Source organism: Mus musculus, chromosome 10 (assembly GCF_000001635.26).
Source record: "Mus musculus strain C57BL/6J chromosome 10, GRCm38.p6 C57BL/6J".
Classification (NCBI taxonomy): Eukaryota; Metazoa; Chordata; class Mammalia; order Rodentia; family Muridae; genus Mus; species Mus musculus.
This window is the reverse complement of record NC_000076.6, coordinates 128,036,750-128,058,875: the sequence shown is the minus strand read 5'-3', so window position 1 is coordinate 128,058,875 and position 22,126 is coordinate 128,036,750. Positions and strand designations below refer to the sequence as shown.

The 22,126-nt window shown below is 46.0% G+C and overlaps 1 protein-coding gene across 3 annotated transcripts in view; it reads right to left on the bottom strand.

Moving 5' to 3' along the window:
- Window positions 1-10,238: 10,238 nt before the first annotated feature.
- Naca (nascent polypeptide-associated complex alpha polypeptide) overlaps window positions 10,239-22,126 on the bottom strand; it is a 13,292-nt gene continuing 1,404 nt past the window's right edge. For 2 of the 3 annotated variants that reach the window (NM_001282976.1, NM_013608.3), the window contains exons 3-8: window positions 12,623-12,708; window positions 12,070-12,147; window positions 11,072-11,218; window positions 10,749-10,877; window positions 10,509-10,631; window positions 10,239-10,383 (exon numbers count right to left, since the gene is read on the bottom strand). In NM_001282976.1, coding sequence (NP_001269905.1) covers window positions 10,369-10,383; window positions 10,509-10,631; window positions 10,749-10,877; window positions 11,072-11,218; window positions 12,070-12,147; window positions 12,623-12,708 — 578 coding nt within the window. In that variant the 3' untranslated portion in view covers window positions 10,239-10,368. Of the gene's footprint in view, window positions 10,384-10,508; window positions 10,632-10,748; window positions 10,878-11,071; window positions 11,219-12,069; window positions 12,148-12,622; window positions 12,709-13,789; window positions 19,706-22,126 lie in introns of all 3 variants that reach the window. The other variant, NM_001113199.1, reaches the window with a different exon arrangement.

Below are 22,126 nucleotides of genomic sequence, written 5' to 3'. Positions count from 1 at the left end.
CCGCGCCCGCCCCTCCCCTCGACCCTCCGGCTGCCCCGTTCGCGCCTGTCTTCCCGGGCTCCGGTCTCGCGTTAGCAAGCCGTTGGCCGCCAACCGCCTGAGCACGCTCGCGGGCGATCTCCCCGAGAGACGTAGGGGCCGCCCTGGAAGGCGGTGGGACGCTGCGGCGTATACAGCAGACCCCAAGGCGATGTGTGGGGATTGTTTTGTCTTAGACAGGGGTGCCTGCCGCAAACCCAGGTTGGCCTCGAGTTCAGTCGCCCGAGTCCGGGATTGCAGTCCTGTGCCAAAGCCACCACGCCCGGCAACGCCGGTTGCATCCGTGGAAAAACGGCTTCGTCCTTAAAGCCTGGACCACTCGCTGTTTTTCTGATTGTCCGGATCCCGCCTGGGCTCCTTTAGCGGAGGAGCTGCTTTTGCCTCTTTGCCTTTAGGGGCGCGCCTCTCCCCCCTGCTTGGAGACATTGGCGCCCTGGGGGAGGCGAGGAGGGAAGTTTCTAGATTAATTCGCTGTCTCCTTGCGTGAGTTCAGATGAGGTGGTTAAGGATCTATTTGAAAATCCTTTGACTGGTTTTGTATACAATGCCCTGGGTTAAATGGGGTTAGTAGCCAAGAACAATCTCTGCTTATCAAAAACTGACGGATTAGGGCAGAGGTAGACCAATGAGCCACTATTAGGACATCAGGTTTTTAGAGTAATCCTGCTTCAGTCTCTTATGTGCTGGTATTACAGGCTTTTTTCTTTTGATATTGATGTCAGTGCAGACTAATTGGTGATGTTGGCTGTATAGTCCAGATCCAATTGCCTGATGTTAAGAACTTTACCACCTGTCAGGGAAATGAAAATTAGTCTGGTGTAGTGTCACAGGCTTGTAATCTCAGCTGAAGGAGCTGGGACAACTTGGTAGTGTGGGCAACTTCCCTGTTTCAAATTTCCATTTTTTCCCGAGGTGATGTAAGTATTCTGTCAACAATTATGTATGTGTACCGTGTGTGTGCCTGATTCCCACACAGAGGTCAAAAATAGGGCCTGAGATCCTTTGAAACTAGATCATGTGAACCATGTAGGTTCTGGGAATAGAACCTATGTCTTTAAGAGCACCCAGTGTTCTGACTGCTGAACCATTAACTCCAGTTCCCTCAAAATTCGAAAAGAGCTAGGGTTCATGGCCCATGTCTGTAATCCCAACAGTGGGTTGGCAGGTAGAAGCAGGTTGATCTCTGAGTTTGTCCAGCCTTGTATATATAAAGACACATGCCTCAAAAAATCAGACTTGCCGGGCGGTGGTGGTGCACACCTTAAATCCCAACACTCCGGAGGCAGAGGCAGGCAGATTCTGAGTTCGAGACCAGCCTGGTCTACCAAGTGAGTTCCAGGGCAGCCAGGGCTACACAGAGAAACCCTGTCTCAAAAATCAAAAAACAAAACAAACCCCCCCCCCAAATCAGACAAAAACAAAACAGACAACCCCACCCCCCAAAAAGAAACATTTTCAATTTCAATAAAGGTTAGGATGTAGCTCAGTGGTAGAGTACTTGCTTAGCATGGGTAAGCCCTGGGCTTAGACCATGACACCAGCAACTACTAACACATCCCCAAAAGAAAAAAGACCCACTGTTATAATGGAAAATTGAAAAGTGTTAGAAGCACAAAAAAAGAGGGACATGTTAACTGGAAGAAACAGAACAGGCCTTGTTAAGAAACTTTTATCAGGGATGAAGAAATAGCTCAGAATTTAGAGCACTGGCTGCTCTTCTATAAGACCTGGGTTCAGTTCCATTAGTCCCAGGATATCTGACCTCTGGCCTCCAATGGCACCAGGCATGTGCATTGGGCATAGATACTACACACAGGCAAAACACCCCCACACAAAACTTAAACAAGGCCAGGTATGACATATGCCCTTAACCCTAGCACAGTTAAAATCAGGCCATCCAGGGCTATGCAGTGATTGATACTGTCTCAAAAAAAAAAAAAAAAAATGATGATGTAGAAGTTGACAGCACTTACTGCTCTTCCAGGAAACTCAGGCTCAATTGTCAGCTTCCACATGGTGACTCACTGTAACGTGGTGCAAAGGCACATACATACATACATACATACATACATAATACATTCATAATACATACATACGCAAAACACCAGTACAAGTAAAATAATGAAAATAGGATGGAAGGCCTTCAGTTCATAAGAAAATAGTTCAACCTACCTTTTTGCTTTGTTGTAATGCTAGGGACTGAGCCCAGTGCCTCCTGTGTCCTTTACCCATCCCCATTTTGACCTGCTTGTCTTAGGGTTATTCTCTAGGACCCAAGGCAACCCTTGGAAGAAGGGTTTTGAAAATGTTGGCAACAGTGAAAGGAAATGAGTGCAGAATAAAATGTGTGATGAGAGCCCGGCGTGGTGGCGCACGCCTTTAATCCCAGCACTCGGGAGGCAGAGGCAGGCGGATTTCTGAGTTCGAGGCCAGCCTGGTCTACAAAGTGAGCTCCAGGACAGCCAGGGCTATACAGAGAAACCCTGTCTCGAAAAAAACCAAAAAAAAAAAAAAAAAATGTGTGATGAGAGGAGGAGTTTGCTTCTGGGAGGAGTTTGCCCATGCCCACAGCATGGTACACTTTGCAGTGCCAGTGCCTTCACGACACAAGATATCAACAACACTTTGGAATTACTTTGAGACTGTTGCATGTAATAAGACTGCAGTGTCATTTACTATAACACAAAAGTTTTTATTATACAGGCTTAATTATGTAAAACAAAATACTTTCCTACTATTAGAATACAAATATCCAGTGAGGGTATGGTTGGCTTGTATTGATAAAAAATATTCATTCTTCAATTGACATTTGAGAGGTCAGTGCTCTTTTTAAATTCTCCATTACCCATGTCAAGCAGTTGACACTGAATCTAGACTTCTTCCTTTGTGGAGGAAAATGAACTCAGGAGCTAGTAATGCTTCCTTCTGCCGAACTAAAATGCACAGCCTTGGTTTCAAGGCTCCTGTGCATGCTAGCGAAACATTCTACAACTGGGCAAAACACCCCCAGCTTGGAATACATTGTATTTTTAGTATTAGGTATTGAATTGTACATGACAAGCAAACACTCTATCATCTGAGTTGTATTCTAGTTTTTGTTGTTGTTGGTTTTTTTTTTTTTTTTTGGTTTTTTGAACAGTAGTTCTCTATGTAGCCCTGGCTGTCCTGGAACTCATTGTGTAGACCAGGCTGGTCTCAAAACTCAAAAATCGCCGGGCGGTGGTGGTGCACGCCTTTAATCCCAGCACTTGGGAGGCAGAGGCAGGCGAATTTCTGAGTTCGAGGCCAGCCTGGTCTACAAAGTGAGTTCCAGGACAGCCAGGGCTACAGAGAAATCCTGTCTTGAAAAACCAAAAAAAAAAAAAGAGAGAGAGAGAGAGGCACTAATTACTCTCAATATTGGATAAAAAAAACTGATGGCCGGTGAGTGGTGAGCTAGATTTGGTCTGCAAGCAGTAGTTAGCTAACTTCTGGCTTGCAAATGGACCCAAGATGTAGGGGAATTACTAACATTAAGCTTAAGAAGGGAGCAGAGCATGGGATTGCCTGTAACTGATGGCATGTGGGAGGTGGATCAGGCATCCAAGGTCATCCTCAGCTACACAGTGAATTTTGAGGGCAGATTGGGCTATGTGAGACTAAGTAAAAATTTAAGAAGGTAGGTGTCCCAGATAGTACAGGTCTATAATCACAGGCTAAGGCCAAAGAATCTCATGTTCAGGGTCTGCCTGGGCTGACCAGCAAGAGCAAAAATTAGCCTGTGCAACTTATTAGACCCTCTCAAAAGAGGCTGGAGATAGAGAGCTGTGTGTAGTTAGAGTGCTTGCCTGGCACGTGTGAGGCTCTTAGGTTCTCTCCCCAATACCAGAGTCAAGGAGGCTAAACAATGGTGGTATTGATGTTAGCCTAATTGTACTTGATTTCTCTGACAATGAGATGCTATTCAAGTTTGAAAAATGTTCTAGAAAGATTAATTTGGAACAAAGTATGAGACGAATTGAAAATAAAGGAACACACTAGAAGAGAACATTTAGACTCCATACCAGGAACTTCTCTTATCACAAGTTCTTTTGAAACAATTGTCTTTCATGAGACACTTATGCAGCTCCACTACACTGCAATTTATAACCCACCATTCCCCAACCCTCCTAGTCCTTTAGTTATTTCTGTCTTCCTAACTCTATTTCAATGAATTTCAAATTAGACTTGATTCATGCCTTTAGCTATAATCTCAAACATTAGCTGATATGACCCAAGTTTTAATAGATTTGTTTTGCAAATTTACTGACATTCGTTTTTGGTTGGGACAAGCTCTAGATTAAAACACAAGAGTTACTTTACATTTTTTCTTGTACTTCATCTTTATTTTTTTACAATTTAGAAACACCAGTTTAACAGTAATAGAAAGGTAAAGAAAACTACTATGCCTTGTTTGAACTTTTTTCATATTCTGAGGTTTGGGTTAAGTTCTAGGGTTTCTCTCTAAATATGGGCCCACATTAGTAAGAATTTCCCCCCCTCCCAAGACAGAGTCTCTCTGAAGACCTTGTTGCCTTGGAACTCACTCTGTAGCCTAGCTGGCCTTGAACACAGCTACCTGCCTCTGAGTGCTGGGATTAAAGGCTCATTACTACCATCCACCTAACAATATTTCGAGAGTAAGAAAGAGGCTTTAGAAAGTTCATATCAAGCCCGGCGTGGTGGCACACACCTTTAATCCCAGCACTTGAGAGGCAGAGGCAGGCAAATCTCTGAGTTCAAGGCCAGTCTGATCTACAAAGTGAGTTCCAGGATAGCCAGGACTACACAGAGAAACCCTGTCTCGAAAAACCAAAAAACAAACCAAAAATCCAAAAAACAAAAAAACCCAGTATATTGCTCATAGGGTTTGTTATTTTGGTCAGTTGGGAGTTATTCAATCCCATCTAAATGTTAAAGATATCTGTGAAAGTATCCTTCATTCCTACCTCCTGTGATACTTCCTGAGCTGTTCAATAAAAAGAGCATTTCCCAGAGAGAGGGCTCAGCAGTTAAGAGCACTGACTGCTCTTCCAGAGGTCCTGAGTTCAATTCCCAGCAACCACATGGTGGCTCACAACCATCTGTAATGGGATCCGATGAACTCTTCTGTTGTTTCTGAAGAGAGCAACTGTGTACTCGTATACACAAAATGAATAAGAGAGAGAGAGAGAGAGAGGAGAGAGAAAGAGATATCCTTTTGTCAGATACACAGATCCTCAAAACTTCAGGTAGAGATTCATACAAAAAGCCACAGTAAAATGCAAGACTCGGGGAGAGTAGAGAATTCAAATCAGGGCTAGCTTTTAGTTCTTTCCTTAATTCCACACTCCGACTTTTTCTTTTCTTTTTTTTTTTTTTTTGGTTTTTCAAGACAGGGTTTCTTTTTAAAGCTCTGGCTGTCCTGGAGCTCACTTTGTAGACCAGGCTGGCCTTGAACTCAGAAATCCGCCTGCCTCTGCCTCCCAAGTGCTGGGATTAAAGGCGTGCGCCACCACGCCCGGCCACACACTGACTTTTTAATTGTCCTCAAAATACCCATACCTGAAATAGTCACCTAAGAACATACGTACTCACCGGGCGGACATGGTGGTGCTTCTCTAACCCTAGCTCTTGGGAGGCAGAGGCAGGTGCATTTCTGTGAGTTTAAGGAAGCCATGTCTACCTGTACTATGTACTCCTGGGGAGGCAGTGACAGGATTTCTGGGCCTTGCTGGCCAGCTGTTCTAGCCAAATTCATGTTCTTCAAGTTCAGTGAGATCCCTGTCTCAAACCACTATGCTAAGAGGTGGTGGCATACACTTTTTTTTTTTTTTTGAGTTTTTGAAGACAGGGTTTCTCTGTGTATCCCTGGCTGTCCTGGAACTCACTCTGTAGACCAGGCTGGCCTCGAACTCAGAAATCCATCTGCCTCTGCCTCCCAAGTGCTGGGATTAAAGGCATGAGCCACCACTGCCTGGCGGCATATACTTTTAATCTCAGTACTTGAGGCAGAGCTCTGAATTCAGAAGCTTACACAGAGAAACCTCACTTCAGAAAAACAAACCATCTAACATAGTGATGTGCAAGAAAGGCTATTTGATTTGAGGTCAGCCTGGTATACACTGAGACTTCCAGGCCAGCCAAGGCTACAAAGTGGGAACCTACCTTAAGAAACAAAACAATGAGCCGGGCGTGGTGGCGCACGCCTTTAATCCCAGCACTCGGGAGGCAGAGGCAGGCGGATTTCTGAGTTCGAGGCCAGCCTGGTCTACAAAGTGAGCTCCAGGACAGCCAGGGCTATACAGAGAAACCCTGTCTCGAAAAACCAAAAAAAAAAAAAAAAAAAAAAAGAAACAAAACAATGGAGCTAGAGAAATGGCTCAGTGGTTAAGAGCACAGACTGCTCTTCCAAAGGACCTGAGTTCAAATCCCAGTAACCACATGGTGGCTCACAACCATCCATAATGAGATATGATGCCCTCTTCTGGTGTGTCTGAAAATAGCTACAGTGTAAGCATGATAAGTAAATCTTAAAAAAAAAAAAAAAAAAAAAAAGAGGGCTGGAGAGATGGCTCAGTGGTTAAGAGTACCGACTGTTCTTCTTGAAGGTCCTGAGTTCAAATCCCAGAAACCACATGGTGATGCCCTCTTCTGGAGTGTCTGAAAACAGCTACAGTGTACTTACATATAATAAATAAATCTTTTAAAAAATTAAAAAAAAAAAGAAAAGCCGGGCGTGGTGGCACACGCCTTTAATCCCAGCAGGCGGATTTCTGAGTTCGAGGCCAGCCTGGTCTACAAAGTGAGTTCCAGGACAGCCAGGGATACACAGAGAAACCCTGTCTCGAAAAATCAAACCAAACCAAACCAAAACCGGGAAAAAAAAAGAAACAAAACCAAAGATGAGTTAGAGAACCAGGGAAGGGATTTAACATTGACTTCCAGAACATGAATTTGGCACACACATAGTGAATGCACATACTTGCACACTTACACGGCTCACATAAAGAATGACAGGTGTGATGGCTTATGCTGGAGCAGGATTGCTGGGACTTGGAGTCCACCCTGGGCTACCAACCTGTTGGATACGGTAGCTAAGGTGGTAATTTAGTACTTTGAAGGCTGAAGTGGGAGAAGTGAGTATGAGGGTGCAGAGGGAGATCCAGATCATCGAAGACTGCAGCAAAAGCAAGGGTCAAAGAGATGGTTCAATTGGCAAGATCATGTGCTGCTCCTCCACACTTCGTAACTTTAACCCTAGCAAATTCAATGCCCTTTTTTTTTTAAAGATTTATTTATTATTTTATATGTAAGTACACTGTAGCTGTCTTCAGACACTCCAGAAGAGGGAGTAAGACCTCATTACGGATGGTTGTGAGCCACCATGTGGTTGCTGGGATTTGAACTCCAGACCTTCCAAAGAGCAGTCAGGTGCTCTTACCCGCTAAGCCATCTCACCAGCCCTCAATGCCCTTTTCTTTTGACATGCACCTGATTACATACATACACACACACAAAATTCACAATACTCTCCTTTTAAAAAATCGACATCTCACATAACCAAAAAGTTGATGGCACCCTTTTATGTCAAAAACTTGCTTTTGTCTTCACAGTGTCAGTGCTTGCTAAATAACGGGCTCACAAGCTTTGCAGAATTAGCTACAACGGGCCAGGCATTTTTCCTTGCTGGATAGCAAAAAAGGATACACACACACACACACACCGTTATTTATGTAACCCTGGCTATCCTGGAATTCATTCTGTACACTAGGCTGGTGCTGTCCAAACTTGCACCTTCCTCTTGGCCTCCTGACGTGCTAGAATCGAAGGCATGTACAATCATTGCCCTGCTCTTTCATTCAGGTCTTAATTACTAATATTAACTCAGATCACTCACCATGGAATGTTACAGAATGACTACAAAGGGATAAAAGAAACTGCAGAATGCAGAGGGAGAGAGCGGATACATGCAAAGACGCGATCATACTGGGTTTGAAGCCAGCCTCATAAACCCAAAAGAAAAGCGCACTACACATAACGCATAAATAAAGCAAATTTAGTGGTATTTCCAAGGCTCTGTTGTAGTGGCTAAACAGATGGCTCAGTGAGTAAGAGCTCTTTCAGATGACCAGTGGTAGATTCCCAGCAACCATACCACATATAAGTTAACAATCACCTGTAACTCCAGTTTCAGGGGATCAGATACCCTCCTAAGCTTCCCCAGGCACTGCATGCAAACACTTGTGAGAGCACAGAAGACAAGTGTCTTATGGAGGATGGGGAAGAGAAGGTGGACATTTGTTCAGGGATGGTATGACAAGCACTATACACCTAGTCAAGGTATTTAATTTAGTTCTACAAAAGGCCAGCCCTCAGCCAGGTGGCGCACGACTTTAATCCCAGCACTTGGGAGGCAGAGGCAGGCAGATTTCTGAGTTTGAGGCTAGCCTGGTCTACAAAGTGAGTTCTAAGACAGCCAGGGCTACAGAGAAACCCTGTCTCGAAAAACCAAAATTAAGACCCTGGCTAACCTGGAAACTTGATATATAGACCAGGTTGGCCTCAAAATCAGATCCTCCTGCCTTTCCCAAGTCCTAGAGTTTAAATCAATCCTAATTGTCCCATAACAGCTCACACCTAGTCTTTCTGATATGGAAACTTTCTTTCCCTTTCTATCCTCCATTAGACAGTTTTGTTGTTTGTTCCCCTTGTTCCTGGCCTTCATGTTCACAATAGTGTATCTTAAGCTTCTGAACCAAATCAAAAATTTTGTTTTATGTCATTTACCCCTGCGCTCCCCCACCCTGCCCCAGTCTCTTGTAGGCTGGTTCCAAACTTGGTGTACAGCCCAGGGTAACCTGGAGCACCTGGTCCTCCTGCCTCCACATCTAGTGCTATTATCATGGGCATATGACACCATGGTGAGCACAGCTGTTCTGATACTGCAACAGACCGCTGACTAGCCTATGGTTACACTTTTATAGACAGCTTTTGAGTCAGGCTCCTCCTTGGTAGCCTAGGTGGGTTTGACACTATGTGATCTAGGCTGGCCTTGAACTCATGATCCCCTGCTTCAGCACAGAGTATTGGGGTTTCAGAGACCATGACATTATGGAGCAGGGAAGACAGTCCTTGCCTCCTTGCCATGATGTTGTTGGAGTTTCTCGAGTACTAGGTCTTGCATATCCAGTGCTTAGAACATTGCAGGTCTCAAGAATGGTTGTATACACCTTAATCCAGAAGCAGATCTTTTTGAGTCTGAGGTAAGCCTGGTCTAGAGTAACTTCCATACCAGTTTCAAAACAAAGAAGGTACATGGCTGGCACCATGGCTCAATGAATGAAAATTCCTGCTCCCAACACTTACAGCCTAAGTTCCATTCCTATGAGGTATAAGAGAATGGGTTCCTGAAAGCTGTCTTTTTACTTTCGTGGTACTCTGTGGTATGGATGCAAACCCATCCTTACCAACACACAAATTTTTTTTTTTGGTTTTTCGAGGCAGGGTTTCCCTGTATAGCCCTGGCTGTCCTAGAACTCACTTTGTAGACCAGGCTGGCCTCGAACTCAGAAATCTGCCTGCCTCTGCCTCCCGAGTGCTGGGATTAAAGGTGTGCGCCACCACGCCCGGCTCACAAACTCTTTAAAAGTCTTGTCTATCATATGTGTACCTAGTACCCAAAGTTTAGACAGGGTGTCAGATTCCTTGAACCTCAGAGCAGATAATAGTGAATCACCATGTACTTGCTGGAAAATGAACCAGGATGACCCGGGGAATCAGTCAGTGCCAACTAAGGAGAGGTTGAGGCAGAAGAAGAGCCATGAATTTGAATTCTTCTGGGCTACAGCTTAAGATCCTGTCTCAACAACAAAAAGTTTACTGATCATATTATGTCACATAGGGTTTAAAAAAAAGAAAAAAATTTTTTGAGACAAGGTCTCTCTACAATGTTGTTCTGGAACTCACTATGCAGACTAGGCTGGTTTCAAATTCAGTTTTTTTTTCCTTTTTGGTTTTCTCGAGACAGGGTTTCCCTGTGTAGCCCTGGCTGTCCTGGAACTCAGAAATCCACCTGCCTCTGCCTCCTGGGTGCTGGGATTAAAGGCATGTGCCACCATGCCCGGCACATCAAAAGTTTTTAAAAAGATTTTTCCCCCACATACTTCAATTTACTTTCTGGGAAAAGATCTAGCACCTGCTGAGTCCATCCAACAAGAAGCCACAACTTTATTAGTGATAGAAACAGTACAAATTTTAAACCAAGCTGTAGTTCCACTTTTCAAACACCAAAAAGGGGGGAAAGGGGGAGTTGTCTTCGCTGTCAAATAGTTACATTGTTAATTCCTGCAAAGAAGAAAAAAAAAGATAATTAGAGGCATTTATAGGCTAAGAGGTAGAGAATTCAGGTCATTATTTCAGGCTTTGGCAATTCAGGCTTTGGAATGAAGCCTAATTGATGGGCCACTCACCATAATAGCATTTACAATATCATTACTGTTGTTTTTCAGGGCTCGAACAGCCTTTGCTCTTGATACGTTTGCTTGCGACATGACCAGTTCTATGTCCTTAACTTCCACACCCGTCTCATCAACCTAAAAGACGGAGAAGAGTCTCAATAAAGCAAAGTAAGAATAACTTCTATAGTTTTCTGAAGCAAGAGTCGCTGATGCGGAGAGATTAAGTAAAATCCTCAAGATTCCGTGGCTCACCTCCTCTTCTTCACTCTCCTCTTGGACGGTTGGAGTCTGAGTGTTTTCCTGAATGTTTGAAACAGCTTCACCTTGAACTTTGAATTTCTCAGCAGCTGCTAACTGTGCTTGCTGAGACAAATCTTCAATCTACAGGGCAGAGGATAGAGGTGCGGGTAGATGTTTGTAAGTGAAAAATGCATCTCAGGAAACTCAACGCTATATAAATAAAATTTTTGGTATCACAATTGGGGCTTAACCTCTGCACAGCAGCAGCAATGAATTATCTGACCCCAAATAACATTAATACTGGTCTGGAGCAATTCACCTGAAATTTTACTAACCTTGGCTTCCCCAAACACTATGTAGGTGTCTGAAGCTGGGCTCTTGTAGACATCGGGTTTTGTGATGACAAAGAGGATATTTTTAGATTTTCGGATAGTGACTCTCGTAACCCCTGTAACCTGTCGAAGACCCAGTTTGGACATAGCCTAAAGAAGAGAAATGAACATTAAGTTTCTAACTTTAGGAGCAGCTTTAAAAAGACAAAAATAAAACAACAAAAAACAAACACATAAGAAGAAACAGTCCCACATTCAACATCCACAGCAGACTTTTCCCGTGTTAAGAAAAAGAACAGGGGCTGGTGAGATGGCTCAGTGGGTAAGAGCACCCGACTGCTCTTCCGAAGGTCCGGAGTTCAAATCCCAGCAACCACATGGTGGCTCACAACCATCCGTAACGAGATCTGACGCCCTCTTCTGGAGTGTCTGAAGACAGCTACAGTGTACTTACATATAATAAATAAATCTTTAAAAAAAAAAAAAAAGACTGGGAAGTAATTTCACTTTTCAGTATTTCAATTCTCTTTAAAAAAAAAAAAAGAAAAAGAACAGCTAGAGGGGGCAGAAAAAAAAGAAAAAAGAAAAACAGCTGGGACTGGAGAGATGGCTCAGTGGTTAAGAGCAACGATTGCTCCTCCAGAGGTTCTGAGTTCAATTCCCAGCAACCACATGGTGGCTCACAACCTTCTGTAATGGGATCTGTTGCCCTCTTCTGGTGTGTCTGAAGAGAGTGTCAGTGTACTCACATAAAGAAATCTTAAAAAAAAAAAAGAAAAGAAAAGAAAAGAAAAACCACTTGAGTGTGCTCAGCTGTAGCAGTTCACCAAGACCTGGACCACAAGTACCCTTTGGAGGTAGTCTGATGTACCCTAAGCTAACTGACTTGCTACATAGCTGGCTAGCTCCTAACTCCTAATCCTTCCACTTTTGTGTCCCAAGTGCTGGGACATCACTTATGCACACCCAAGCCCTGATCCACACTTATGACTCCATCTTACCTTCCTTGCCTTCTTCTCACTTCGACTCTGCTTGGCTTTACTAACAGGTTCTTCATCGATCTCTGCTGCGGCTGCCAGCTGAGAAGACAAAAGTTTTGTTTTGAGATGGGGTTTCTTTTTTCTTTTGGTTTTTCAAGACAGGGTTTCTCTGTACAGCCCTGGCTGTCCTCCAACTCAGAAATCCACCTGCCTCTGCCTCCTGAGTGCTGGAACTAAAGGCGTGCCCCACCACGACTGGTTGGTTTGGTTTTTTTCTAGACAGGAATTTAAGAGATCTTCTTGCCCCTTGAACAGATTCAAAGCTTTGGACAATTGCCTGCATGTGGTTTTGCTTTTTACAAAAGATCACAGTTCAAAGAGCCAAATCCTTTACAGTTCATCTTTGTTGCAGACCCTCAACCAATTTTCTTTTGAGGCATATTCTCACCGTGGGCCCAGGCTGACTTTCAACTTCTGCCTCAGCCTTCCAAGTACCAGGATTATAGGAACTGGCCAGCACACTTGTCCCCTAGTGCATTCTTGACTCAATGTAAGTAATTAAGAGAGCACACACCTGGGCTTGCTGCGTGGCCGTCTGTGTGGAGTCTTGTTCCTCGAGCTCTGGTACTGACTCATCACTGTCAGACTCTGTTCCCGATCCTAGGATGACAGGTAACTTTTACTCAACAATAGAATTTTAAGAGGTGGCACCTCATCATAGACTGCCTGAACTAGCTGTCACTGCTTTATGCAAAGCTTACAAGGCTAAATGTAAGTCAATTAATTGGCTTCTTTGACCCAGCCCAAGGCCTCCAACTTTCAGGAATCCATTGAAGACCTTTCTTCAGAGATGTGGGACAATAGCTAGATACAGCTAAGCAGCTCATAGGCTGTAACTGCCTTCTCTCTCTTAAGGTCTTCAGTTCTTGGCACAAACACCAAGCATCCTTGAGATTCCAAATTTTATCCCCATCCCAGAAATAATCAGACAGAAGGCATCTTTAGATACAATTAGGTGAAAACCCTTTAAACAGGGTTAGAGGGTCAGAAGCAGTTGTGCACATACATTCTGCCTTTCAAACCACTCCCAGAAAGAATTTTAACCAGGCACTAGACAACCTCTATATTGTTAAGCCCCATCATTGGCTCCCCCACTCCCAAACATAATTGACACATCTAAATTTCCCTTCAGTTGAAGGGCCAAGCATCTACTGGAGAGGAAAGCCACGCCCACCCCACACCCACACCATTCTCAGGCCAGGAGAAACAGTTCTCTACAGTCTTAAGAGAAGGAAGTCCCTGGGCAACTGGTAGTTACTAAGTCTAAGAAGAAAAAGAATAGCTTCAAGGTTTTTTTGTTTTCCATTTTAAATATTTTTTTACAAAAGCAAATTCCAGGCCCAGGGACAAGGTTAGTGATGTGATGAGAATTAGAGTACAGTGAAGACCTGGTAGGTCTTGGTTTTCAGTATCAGCTCAGGTTAAAAAGATGTTAGATCCAGAGCTTACTTAGCCTGGCCCACTTTACACAAGACACAAAGCATTATTACCTGAGATGACAGAAACCAAGATTTAGATCATATTTCTAGAGCTTCTACATTTAAAGTTACCACCTTATGTACTATGCCCAAACTCAAGCAGACATACTGTACAAAGCGACGCGTCCTAGTTAGTATTGGTGGGTAGCCCCCAAGAGGGGTGTGGGCAACACACCATGCACACAGCAAACCAAGGCAAATACCCTTGTTGTTCTTCAGAACAGGCTGCTTGGCAGAGGGGGCTGGGGCAGGGGTCCCAGCAGGTTTAGGGGCGGGCATGTTGACGAGGATCGGCTGGAAAGGCTCTCCCCCAGAGACTGCTTCCGGGGGAATCAGAGGCGGCAGCTCATCCTCCTCAGCAGGGACTGGGAGCTTAGAGGGGGACTCCAGCACCGACCCAGGTGCAGACTCAAGAAGTGGCTGTTTAGGAGGCAGAGGGGCAACTGGGGAGGGAGCAAGAGTCAGGGAAGCTGCTGGGGCAGGCTTTGGAGCCACAGATGCAGACACAGCTTCCGGAGGGACTTTGTCAGAGGTAAACGCTGCTAGTGGAGTAGCTACCTGAGACCCCACAGGACCCTTTGGGGAATGAAGACAATCACTGCCTTTTGCAGGGCTAACAAGCAGAGTTTCTATAGCTTTTGAAGTGTCTTTCTCAACAGGAACTGTCTGAGGGGCTAGAGCTACTGCAGAAGGGAGGCCCTTTGTGTCTTTCTTAGAGGAGGGGTCTGGGCACTTAGGAGAGGAAGCAGAATTGCTGTTGGCCCCTGGGCTTTTCTGAATGGGAGCAGTGATGGCCAAAGCACTTTCTGGAGCAGGTGCAGCAAGCATTTCCGTGAAAGCTGTAGGACCTTTCTTTGATGGGAGCTTTTCAGATGCCTGAGGGGTAGTAGTTCCTGTGCTACAAGCATCGGACACTGGGGAAATATGAGAGTCTTTTCCGGAAGAAGTGGCAGTGGGTGAGAGAACAGAGGCCTCTTTAAGAGAGGGAAGAGTTGTAGCTGGGAGAGTGGAGGCTCTTTTGGAGGATGAAGCCTTTTTGGGAGGGGAAGACATGAGAACTTTGGACACTGAAGTTTCTGAGGTCTCCTTGGGGGCCCCCTCGAGAGATGGAGCTGTTGAAGTCTCAATGGGGGTCTCAGTAGCTGCAGCCTTTTTACAAGATGGGATTGTTGTGGCCTCTTTTGGAGCTGTTTGAGGAGCTGCAGTAGCTGGGGAAAGGGAAGCACTTGCAGCAGCTGGAGCTGCTGGGCTCTTGCTGGAGACAGGCAGAACAGCCGGGGCAGCTAAATTCTCCTTGGGGATTGTAGTCGATGGTGCCTTTTGCAGACTGGGAGGAGCTGTCTGTGCCAGTGAGGTGGTGACAGGTTTAATAGAAGGGCTTGCTGGAAACTCTTTAGGGGCTGAAGTCCTTGGTGCCTTTTTGGATGATGGAATTTTGGGGCTCTTTGTTGGGGAGGGAGGGAGGGTTGCTGGGGCTTCTTTGAGCTCTATAGTCTTTGAGGTCTTCTTATGGGAGGAAGGATTCTTGACTGGGGGCACAGCTGGGGTTACTGGAGTCTCTCTTGAGGAGACAGCAACTTCCTGTGTCTCGGCAGGGACAGGCACTTTGGAGGCTGTAGTTGCTGAGGCCTTCTGTGGGGTGGCAGGCTTCTCTGGTGGCACAGTGGTGACCCTTTCAGAGGGTGGGGCTGCAGTTTTGGGTGCCTTTTTGGGGGAGGAAGGACTTTCAGCTAGAGTAGTAGGGGCATCTTTAGGAGATGGGGTTAGAGGAACCTGTTTAGGATCTACAGTTTTGGGGGCCTTTTTGTGGGAAGGAGGAATCTCCAGTGGCACAGCTGTGGCCCCTTCAAGTGAAGTTTCTTTGGGACCTACAGTTTGGGAGAGCTTTTTGGAAGATGGGGTTACTAGCGTTTCTTTAGGACTTGCCATTTTGGAAGTCTTTTTGGAAGATATGGGAATTTCTAGAGGTGCAGCTGTTACCCCTTCAGGAGATGGGGTTGTAGGTGTTTCTTTGGAGCCTGCTTTCTTAGAGCCCTTCCTGGGGGAGGGAGGAATCTGCACTGGTGCAGTGGTGGCCCCTTCAGGAGACGGGGCTGGAGTTTCTTTGGGAGCTGCAGTTTTAGGGGCCTTTCTGGGGGAGGGAGGAATTTCCAGTGGTACAGCTGTGACCCCCTCAGAAGGTGCTGAAGTTTCTTTGGGGACTGCAGTTTTGGGGGTCTTTTTTGAAGGTGGGGTTGCTGAAGCCTCTTTGGGACCTGCCACTTTGGGAATTTTTTGGGGGGATGGGGTTGTTGAGGTTTCTTCAGGGGCTGCAGTTTTAGGGACCTTTTTAGGGGAGGCAGGACTCTCAGCTAGGGCATTAGGGGCACCTTTGGGAGTTAGGGTCACAGGAACCCCTTTGGAGGCTGGAGTTGGGGGTGAAGGAGAAATCTCAGATGGCACAGCTGTAACCCCTTCAGAAGATGTGGCTGGAGTCTCTTTGGGGGCTGCAGTTTTGGGGGACCTTTTTGGGGGTAAGGTTGCTGAATTCTCTTTGGGGGCTGCAGTTTTTGAGGTCTTTTTGGGGGAGGGAGAAATCTCTCCTGATACAGCTATGACCCCCACAGATGGGGTTGCCGGAGCTTCTTTGGGGGCTGCGGTTTTGGATGCCTTTTTGGGAGAGAGAGGACTTCCAGCTAGGATAGTAACAGCATCTTCGGGAGTAGGAATCTGTTTAGGGACTGCAGTTTTGGGGGCCTTTTGGGGGGCAGAAGGAATTTCCAGTGGCATAGCTGTGACCCCTCCAGGTGGAGTTTCTTTGGGGACTGAAGTTTTGGGGGACCTTTTTTGGGATGAGGCTGCTAAACTTTCATTAGGGGTTGCATTCTGGGGTGTCTCTTTTGGAGGTAGAGAAATCTCCGGGGGCACAGCTGTAACCCCTCCAGGTGGAGTTTCTTTGGGGCCTGCAGTTTTGGGGGACCTTTTTGGGGATGAGGCTGACTTTTCTCCAGGAGTTGCACTTTTGGAGGTTTCTTTTAGAGGCAGAGAAATCTCCAATGGCACAGCTGTGACCCCTTTAGAAGGAATTTCTTTGGAAACTGCAGTTTTAGGGGCCCTTTTAGAAGATGAGGTTGCTGAACTTTCTTTGGGAGCTGCAGTTTTGGGGGCCTTTTTGGAGCAAGGAGGAATCTCCAGTGGAACAGCTGTGACCCCTTCAGGAGATGGAGTCGCTGGAGTTTTTTTGGATGCTGCAGGTTTAGGGGACTTTTTAGGATAGGTAGGAGTCTCAGCTAGGGTGGCAGGGGGACCTTTGGGGGGTGGGCTTGTTAGAGCCCCACTGAGTGTATCACTTACTGGGGACTTTGGTGGGGAAGTAGGAGGCACATGTGGTAGAAGAGGAACCTCTTTGGGAAACTGGGATGGTGAGACGTCTTTGGAGGCTGCAATTTCTGTCGCCTTTTTGGAGGTCATAGCCGGGGCACCCTTAAGGGATACGGATTTTGGAGTCTTTTGTGGGGAAGGAGAAGTCACTTTGGGAATTGAGGTTGCTAAAGTCTCTTTGGGAGTTGCAGCTGCTAGGGCATTTTTGAGGGAGGTAGGAATCTCAGTAGGAACAATGGTGGCTTCATTAGATGGGGCTACAGGGGCCTTTGGGGGAGACAGGGAAGTCACAGCCGGGACACTTTTGAGAGACAGGGTTGCTGAAGTATCTTTGGGGACTGCAGTTGCTGAAGTCTTTTTGGGAGAGGTAGGGGTCACGTCTGACATAATAGGGTCTACTTTAGGAGACTGGACTGCTGAGATCAGTCTGGAAGCTGTAACTTCTGGGGTCTTTTGGGGGGAAGGAAGAATTTCTGCTGGGACCTGTTTGGAGGATATAGAACTTTCTGTTGGAACAATAGGGGCTCCTTTAGGGGAGGGAGGAGCCCCAGTTGAAGGAACAGGGGCCCCTTTGGAGGATGGAGGAGTGGGAGAAAGCTTATTAAGTGAGCCTTTAGGGCCTTGAACAGCCAGACCTGCCTCTGGAAGGAAAGAAACCTCAAGTGGGTAGAGAGGAGACGAAGCACCTGAGAGAGCAGAGCCCTTGGATGCAGACACACTAGTGTCTAAAGATGAGTCAGCTAGACAAACCACAGTCCCTTTGGCAGTCACAGAAGCATCTGGGTGCCCCTGACGAGAGGAGCCTGAAGACTCCATATGAGAGACAGCATCAACTTTCCTTGCATTGGAAAAAGAAATCTCAGCTAAGGGAGGATCAGGAAAGGGCACAGACTTGGGAATTTCAGGGGACAATGCCAAAGCAGTCTCAGAAACAGAAGCATTCTGGGGGGACAAAGCCATAGATGAAGCCACAGGACAGCCTTCAGAGGCTAAAGGAACCAAAGGTGAAGTGGTAGAAGGAGCAGTATTTTTGGCAGTTCTAGGAGCCATTGCTGGGTCAGTAACAGAACGTTTGAGAGGCTGACTGACAGTGTTTGGGCTGACACAAGAATCTGCCCTGATGACAGCAGGTGGAGAGTCAGCACGCAGGGAAGTAGTAGTAGCAACCCCAGCAATGGCTGGCCGCACTACAGGGGCAGGTCCTCCTGTAGTCTTCTTTGTTACAGTGTCTTCTGAAAGTACCTCCAGAGATGATGCACTCTGAGAAGAGGGAGACTCTTTAAGTGCTATGGGGGCCAAGGGCTGCAGAGTAGTGTCTTTTCTGGTAGGGAGCCCTGCCTGGGCTGGAGAAACAGGGGCGCCTACATTTACTAATGCCGAAATAGGAAGATTTTTAAGGCCTTCAGTGGCTGGCAGAGGAGACACTGGCACCCCTAGAGTAGCTGATGCTGGAGGAGCAGGAAACTGCTTGTGAGCAGCAGGTACGACGAGTGACGTGACAGGGGAAGCTGGGTCTTTACTACTCACAAGACCTGATGAAGTTGGAGGAGGCACATGAGTGGCAGGTGCTACAGAAATGGCAGAAGGGTTATCCAGGGCATGGTGGGTGGCTCCAATACAGGAGACAGGAATTTCTTTTAAACCAGTTTTTTGAGAAGCGGGAACTTGAGTCACCAAAGGCTGTAGAGCAACATTAGAACCTTTGGGAACGAGAGAGGCTTTAGGAGACAAGGAAGTACCAGCTACATTTGAAGAGCCAGGAGGGCTGCAGAGCTCATTAGTAACAGCAGAGGAGCCTTTGTCGTCAGATGGAGCTGCCCCAGAATCAACAGCCAGCAGCCTGGAGGGAAGGGCAGGAACTACACATCTCTCAGGTGGGCAAGAGGCTGCAATACCAGAGTGACCTACAGAAGTGGGATTACTCACTGCAAGCCCTGACTGACCTGGAGGCTGGATGGGAGAATCCACAGAACTGTGATGCAGAAGTGGAAGATGACAGCCCAGAGAAGTAGAGGGTGCTAGGGGGATGCTGGGAGCTGCAGTGTTACGAGCAGGTGGACTAACAGGTCCCTTTAGGTTAAGGCTTAGCCGACTTTGTGTCAGAGCTGAGGAAATGGGGACACCTTTCACTGGGGAAGTGTTGGATAGTGTTTGAGGACAGGACATTAAACCAGGCTGAACAGAGGCCAGGGGGTTTTCAAGGTGGGAAGGAAAAGCCCTGACTACATCTGGAGGACACGGGGCAGTGCCTTTTAGATTCAGGGTTCCCTGAGAGGGAACTTGACTGGTAGAAGTCTTTGGTTCTAAGGGAGGGATGGAAGCTGTCAATGCCCCCAACTCTGCTCCAGCAGCTGATGGAGGTGAGGTGAGAGGGTGAGGGGGACATACAGAGCTCTTCTGAACCGAATGAGGAGCTAATGCGACCAGAGACAAGGGAGCCGAGGAGGACCTGGCACCTTTCTGAGCTAGACCTATCATGGGAGAGGCCAAGGCTAGCGCAGCTGGGGAAATGGGAGGCCCTATCAGGTGTGGCAGGAAAGTTGGGGTGGGAGGGGCAGTTCCTGAGGGCAGAGCAGTTTCAGCTGTTATGGGCTGGGCAAAAGGAACTTCAAAGGGGGTCGAGGAAACACTAGAAGGGAGTGGAGAAGGCTGATGAGCAGTTACTATAGGGCTTTGCTGGGGGCCCAGGGAAGAAGGAGGGGTAGGTCCAGGCTGCCCTACAGCAGCAACTTTCAAGGCTGAAGACATAGGAAGCACAGCTGGAGAAAAGCAAAAATAAAGTAAAATAAAAAACAAAACAAAACAAAAAAGGAAATAAAGGGAGGGGGAAAAGGTGAGTTGTGCAGCCCAAGTTGGTAACATGCCTCACAGGAAACAACAAAGTTTAAAATCTGAGAATGACGGTCACCACACGGGATTAGAAACAGGTGACAAGCAATATCCACTTTGCCTGTGCATAGTTCGGTGATTAAGTGGACTACATCCTTCAAAATAAACCAACTATTTTAAGGTGGGGCAAACAGTCCAAGACTAGCTCATCTCTAAATGAAGAGCAAAGGCCCACACCCTGTTACTGATTAAGCCTAGGGCTTTACACATGCTATGCAAGAACTCTACTACTAAGATTATACACACACACTCACATATAAATAAATATAAATAACCTTAGCCTTCTTTTTTTGAGATAGTCCTACCAGTTTCTTAGACTGGCCTAAATTGAATCTACAATTCTCAGCTGCTAACACACTGTGGCACCAGCCACCAACCCGGAGCAATTTTCTCCTCCTTCACAAAACTGACACCATTCCCAGTGTTTTATTTTTTTAGACATGGTCTCAACTGTGGCCCCAGGAACTCAGGGTTGTCTCTCTGATTGGATTAAAGGAGTGTGACCACACTTCACTCAATCTTTCCTGGCCATACTTTTAGACTTCTGGGGGTAGGGTAGGGTATGGAAAGTGAGACTTCAGTTATGCTGGAACACATTTTAGAGAGGATACTATAGCCTAACTCAGCCCACTAAAGCTGAAGCTCAGCATGTAAGGCACCAGACATGGACCTCAGCAGAAGTGGGGCATATACCGCAGAAGCGGGTCACACGCCACTCTCTAGCCATCCCTTCTTCAGTAGTTTTGGTTCTTTACTCTTTAACTCAGTTAGGGCTCAAAGGATTGTCCTTTAAATTATATCATGAAACTAAACCCAAATTACTTTAGAATTACATGCTCCCTACTCCTTAATCTAGGTAAGTATGCCATCCCGTCTAGTCAACTATTTGGCATCACAAAGATTTCGGAAGGAGCCTAATTCCTGCCATTCAAGAGACAACACTGAATTAAATCAGAGTCAATAGACGATAAATACCTACAATGGGGTGAATCATCAAAATGCCCACTGAGCTAGCTTATTTCCAAATTCTTTTATAGTAGAGAATACAGGACAAAGAGGTGGCTGGACCAGTCTTTCTGGAGAATTGGTAGGTCAAAGCCTTCTAATTATGCAAATATTTCTTGTACAAATATTGACTAGAATTAAAAAATATGCCCACATTTCTTGCTTTTATACTATAACCAATATACTGATTGTTTTCATTCATTTCAGTAAGAATAGTTACAGACATTATAGGTATATCCTCAATACAAGTTCAGACTAATTAGGAATATCTTTAGCAACAATAAGGACTGCTTTATGCTTTAGATCAGGATATTCTAAATCCACTTTCAGCTTCCACATTTGTAAGATAGTTTAACTCTGTTGAGCTCTGCAGATCCCCAGAAACCATTCCTTCTCTACACCATCCAGTTCCCAGCTCAGGGTCCCACCTCCTTTTTAGTCTAACAGCTGGATTAATCCCTTCGGCTGCTAAAATCAAGACAGGTGGGGAGGGAGGACTTTAATGCTTTTAAATATAAATAACTTTAATTCCAAAAGAAAACACAAACTCCCATGAGTAATGATAAAAATTCTATTTAAAAAAGTGGAGGGCATATCCCCCGCCCCCCAAACAGGGTCTCTCTGTGTAGTTCTGGCTGTCCTGAAACTCTGTAGACAGACCAGGCTGGCCTCGAATTCAAGAGATTTGTGTCCATGCCTCCCAAGGGCTGAGATCAAAGGCAGGCGCTACTGTCTAGCCTTTATCTTACGGCTATCCTTAAGATACCCTTCATTTAATTCTGTAGAGCTGACTCAGCAAGCAAAACCATTCTCGTCCTTCTCACAAGCTCTTTTTAAAGTTCCCTATCAAAATGTGTTAACCAGTATTCAAGCCTATCTTCAGACTACTTCTATTTCAGTTGGAAAAACCCCAAGAATTTATTTCAGTCTTATGTAATGGAACTATGCTAGCAAGCATTATCAACCCCTTTGAGTTAACCAACCCAGGCTTAGGTAGGCCATGCTTATAAGCAGCAGTATGTCATCCAGACATGTGATGAAAGGCTCGGTGCCAATCATGGCTATCTAAAACCTCGACCTAACTTGTTGGCCGGAACTTCACCAAAGCTCAGGTCTCCTTGGCCTGCCTGAGCCGCCCAGTTACAACAGACCAGAAGGACCCAGCCCCTTCCCTACTCGAGTTTCCTATGTGTAGATTCCACAGAAGAGCTTTTCAAGCAGCTGGTGTATTCACAGAGCAGCCTAGGGAACCCGCATATAAATCTCAAAGATACAATCTTTTACTT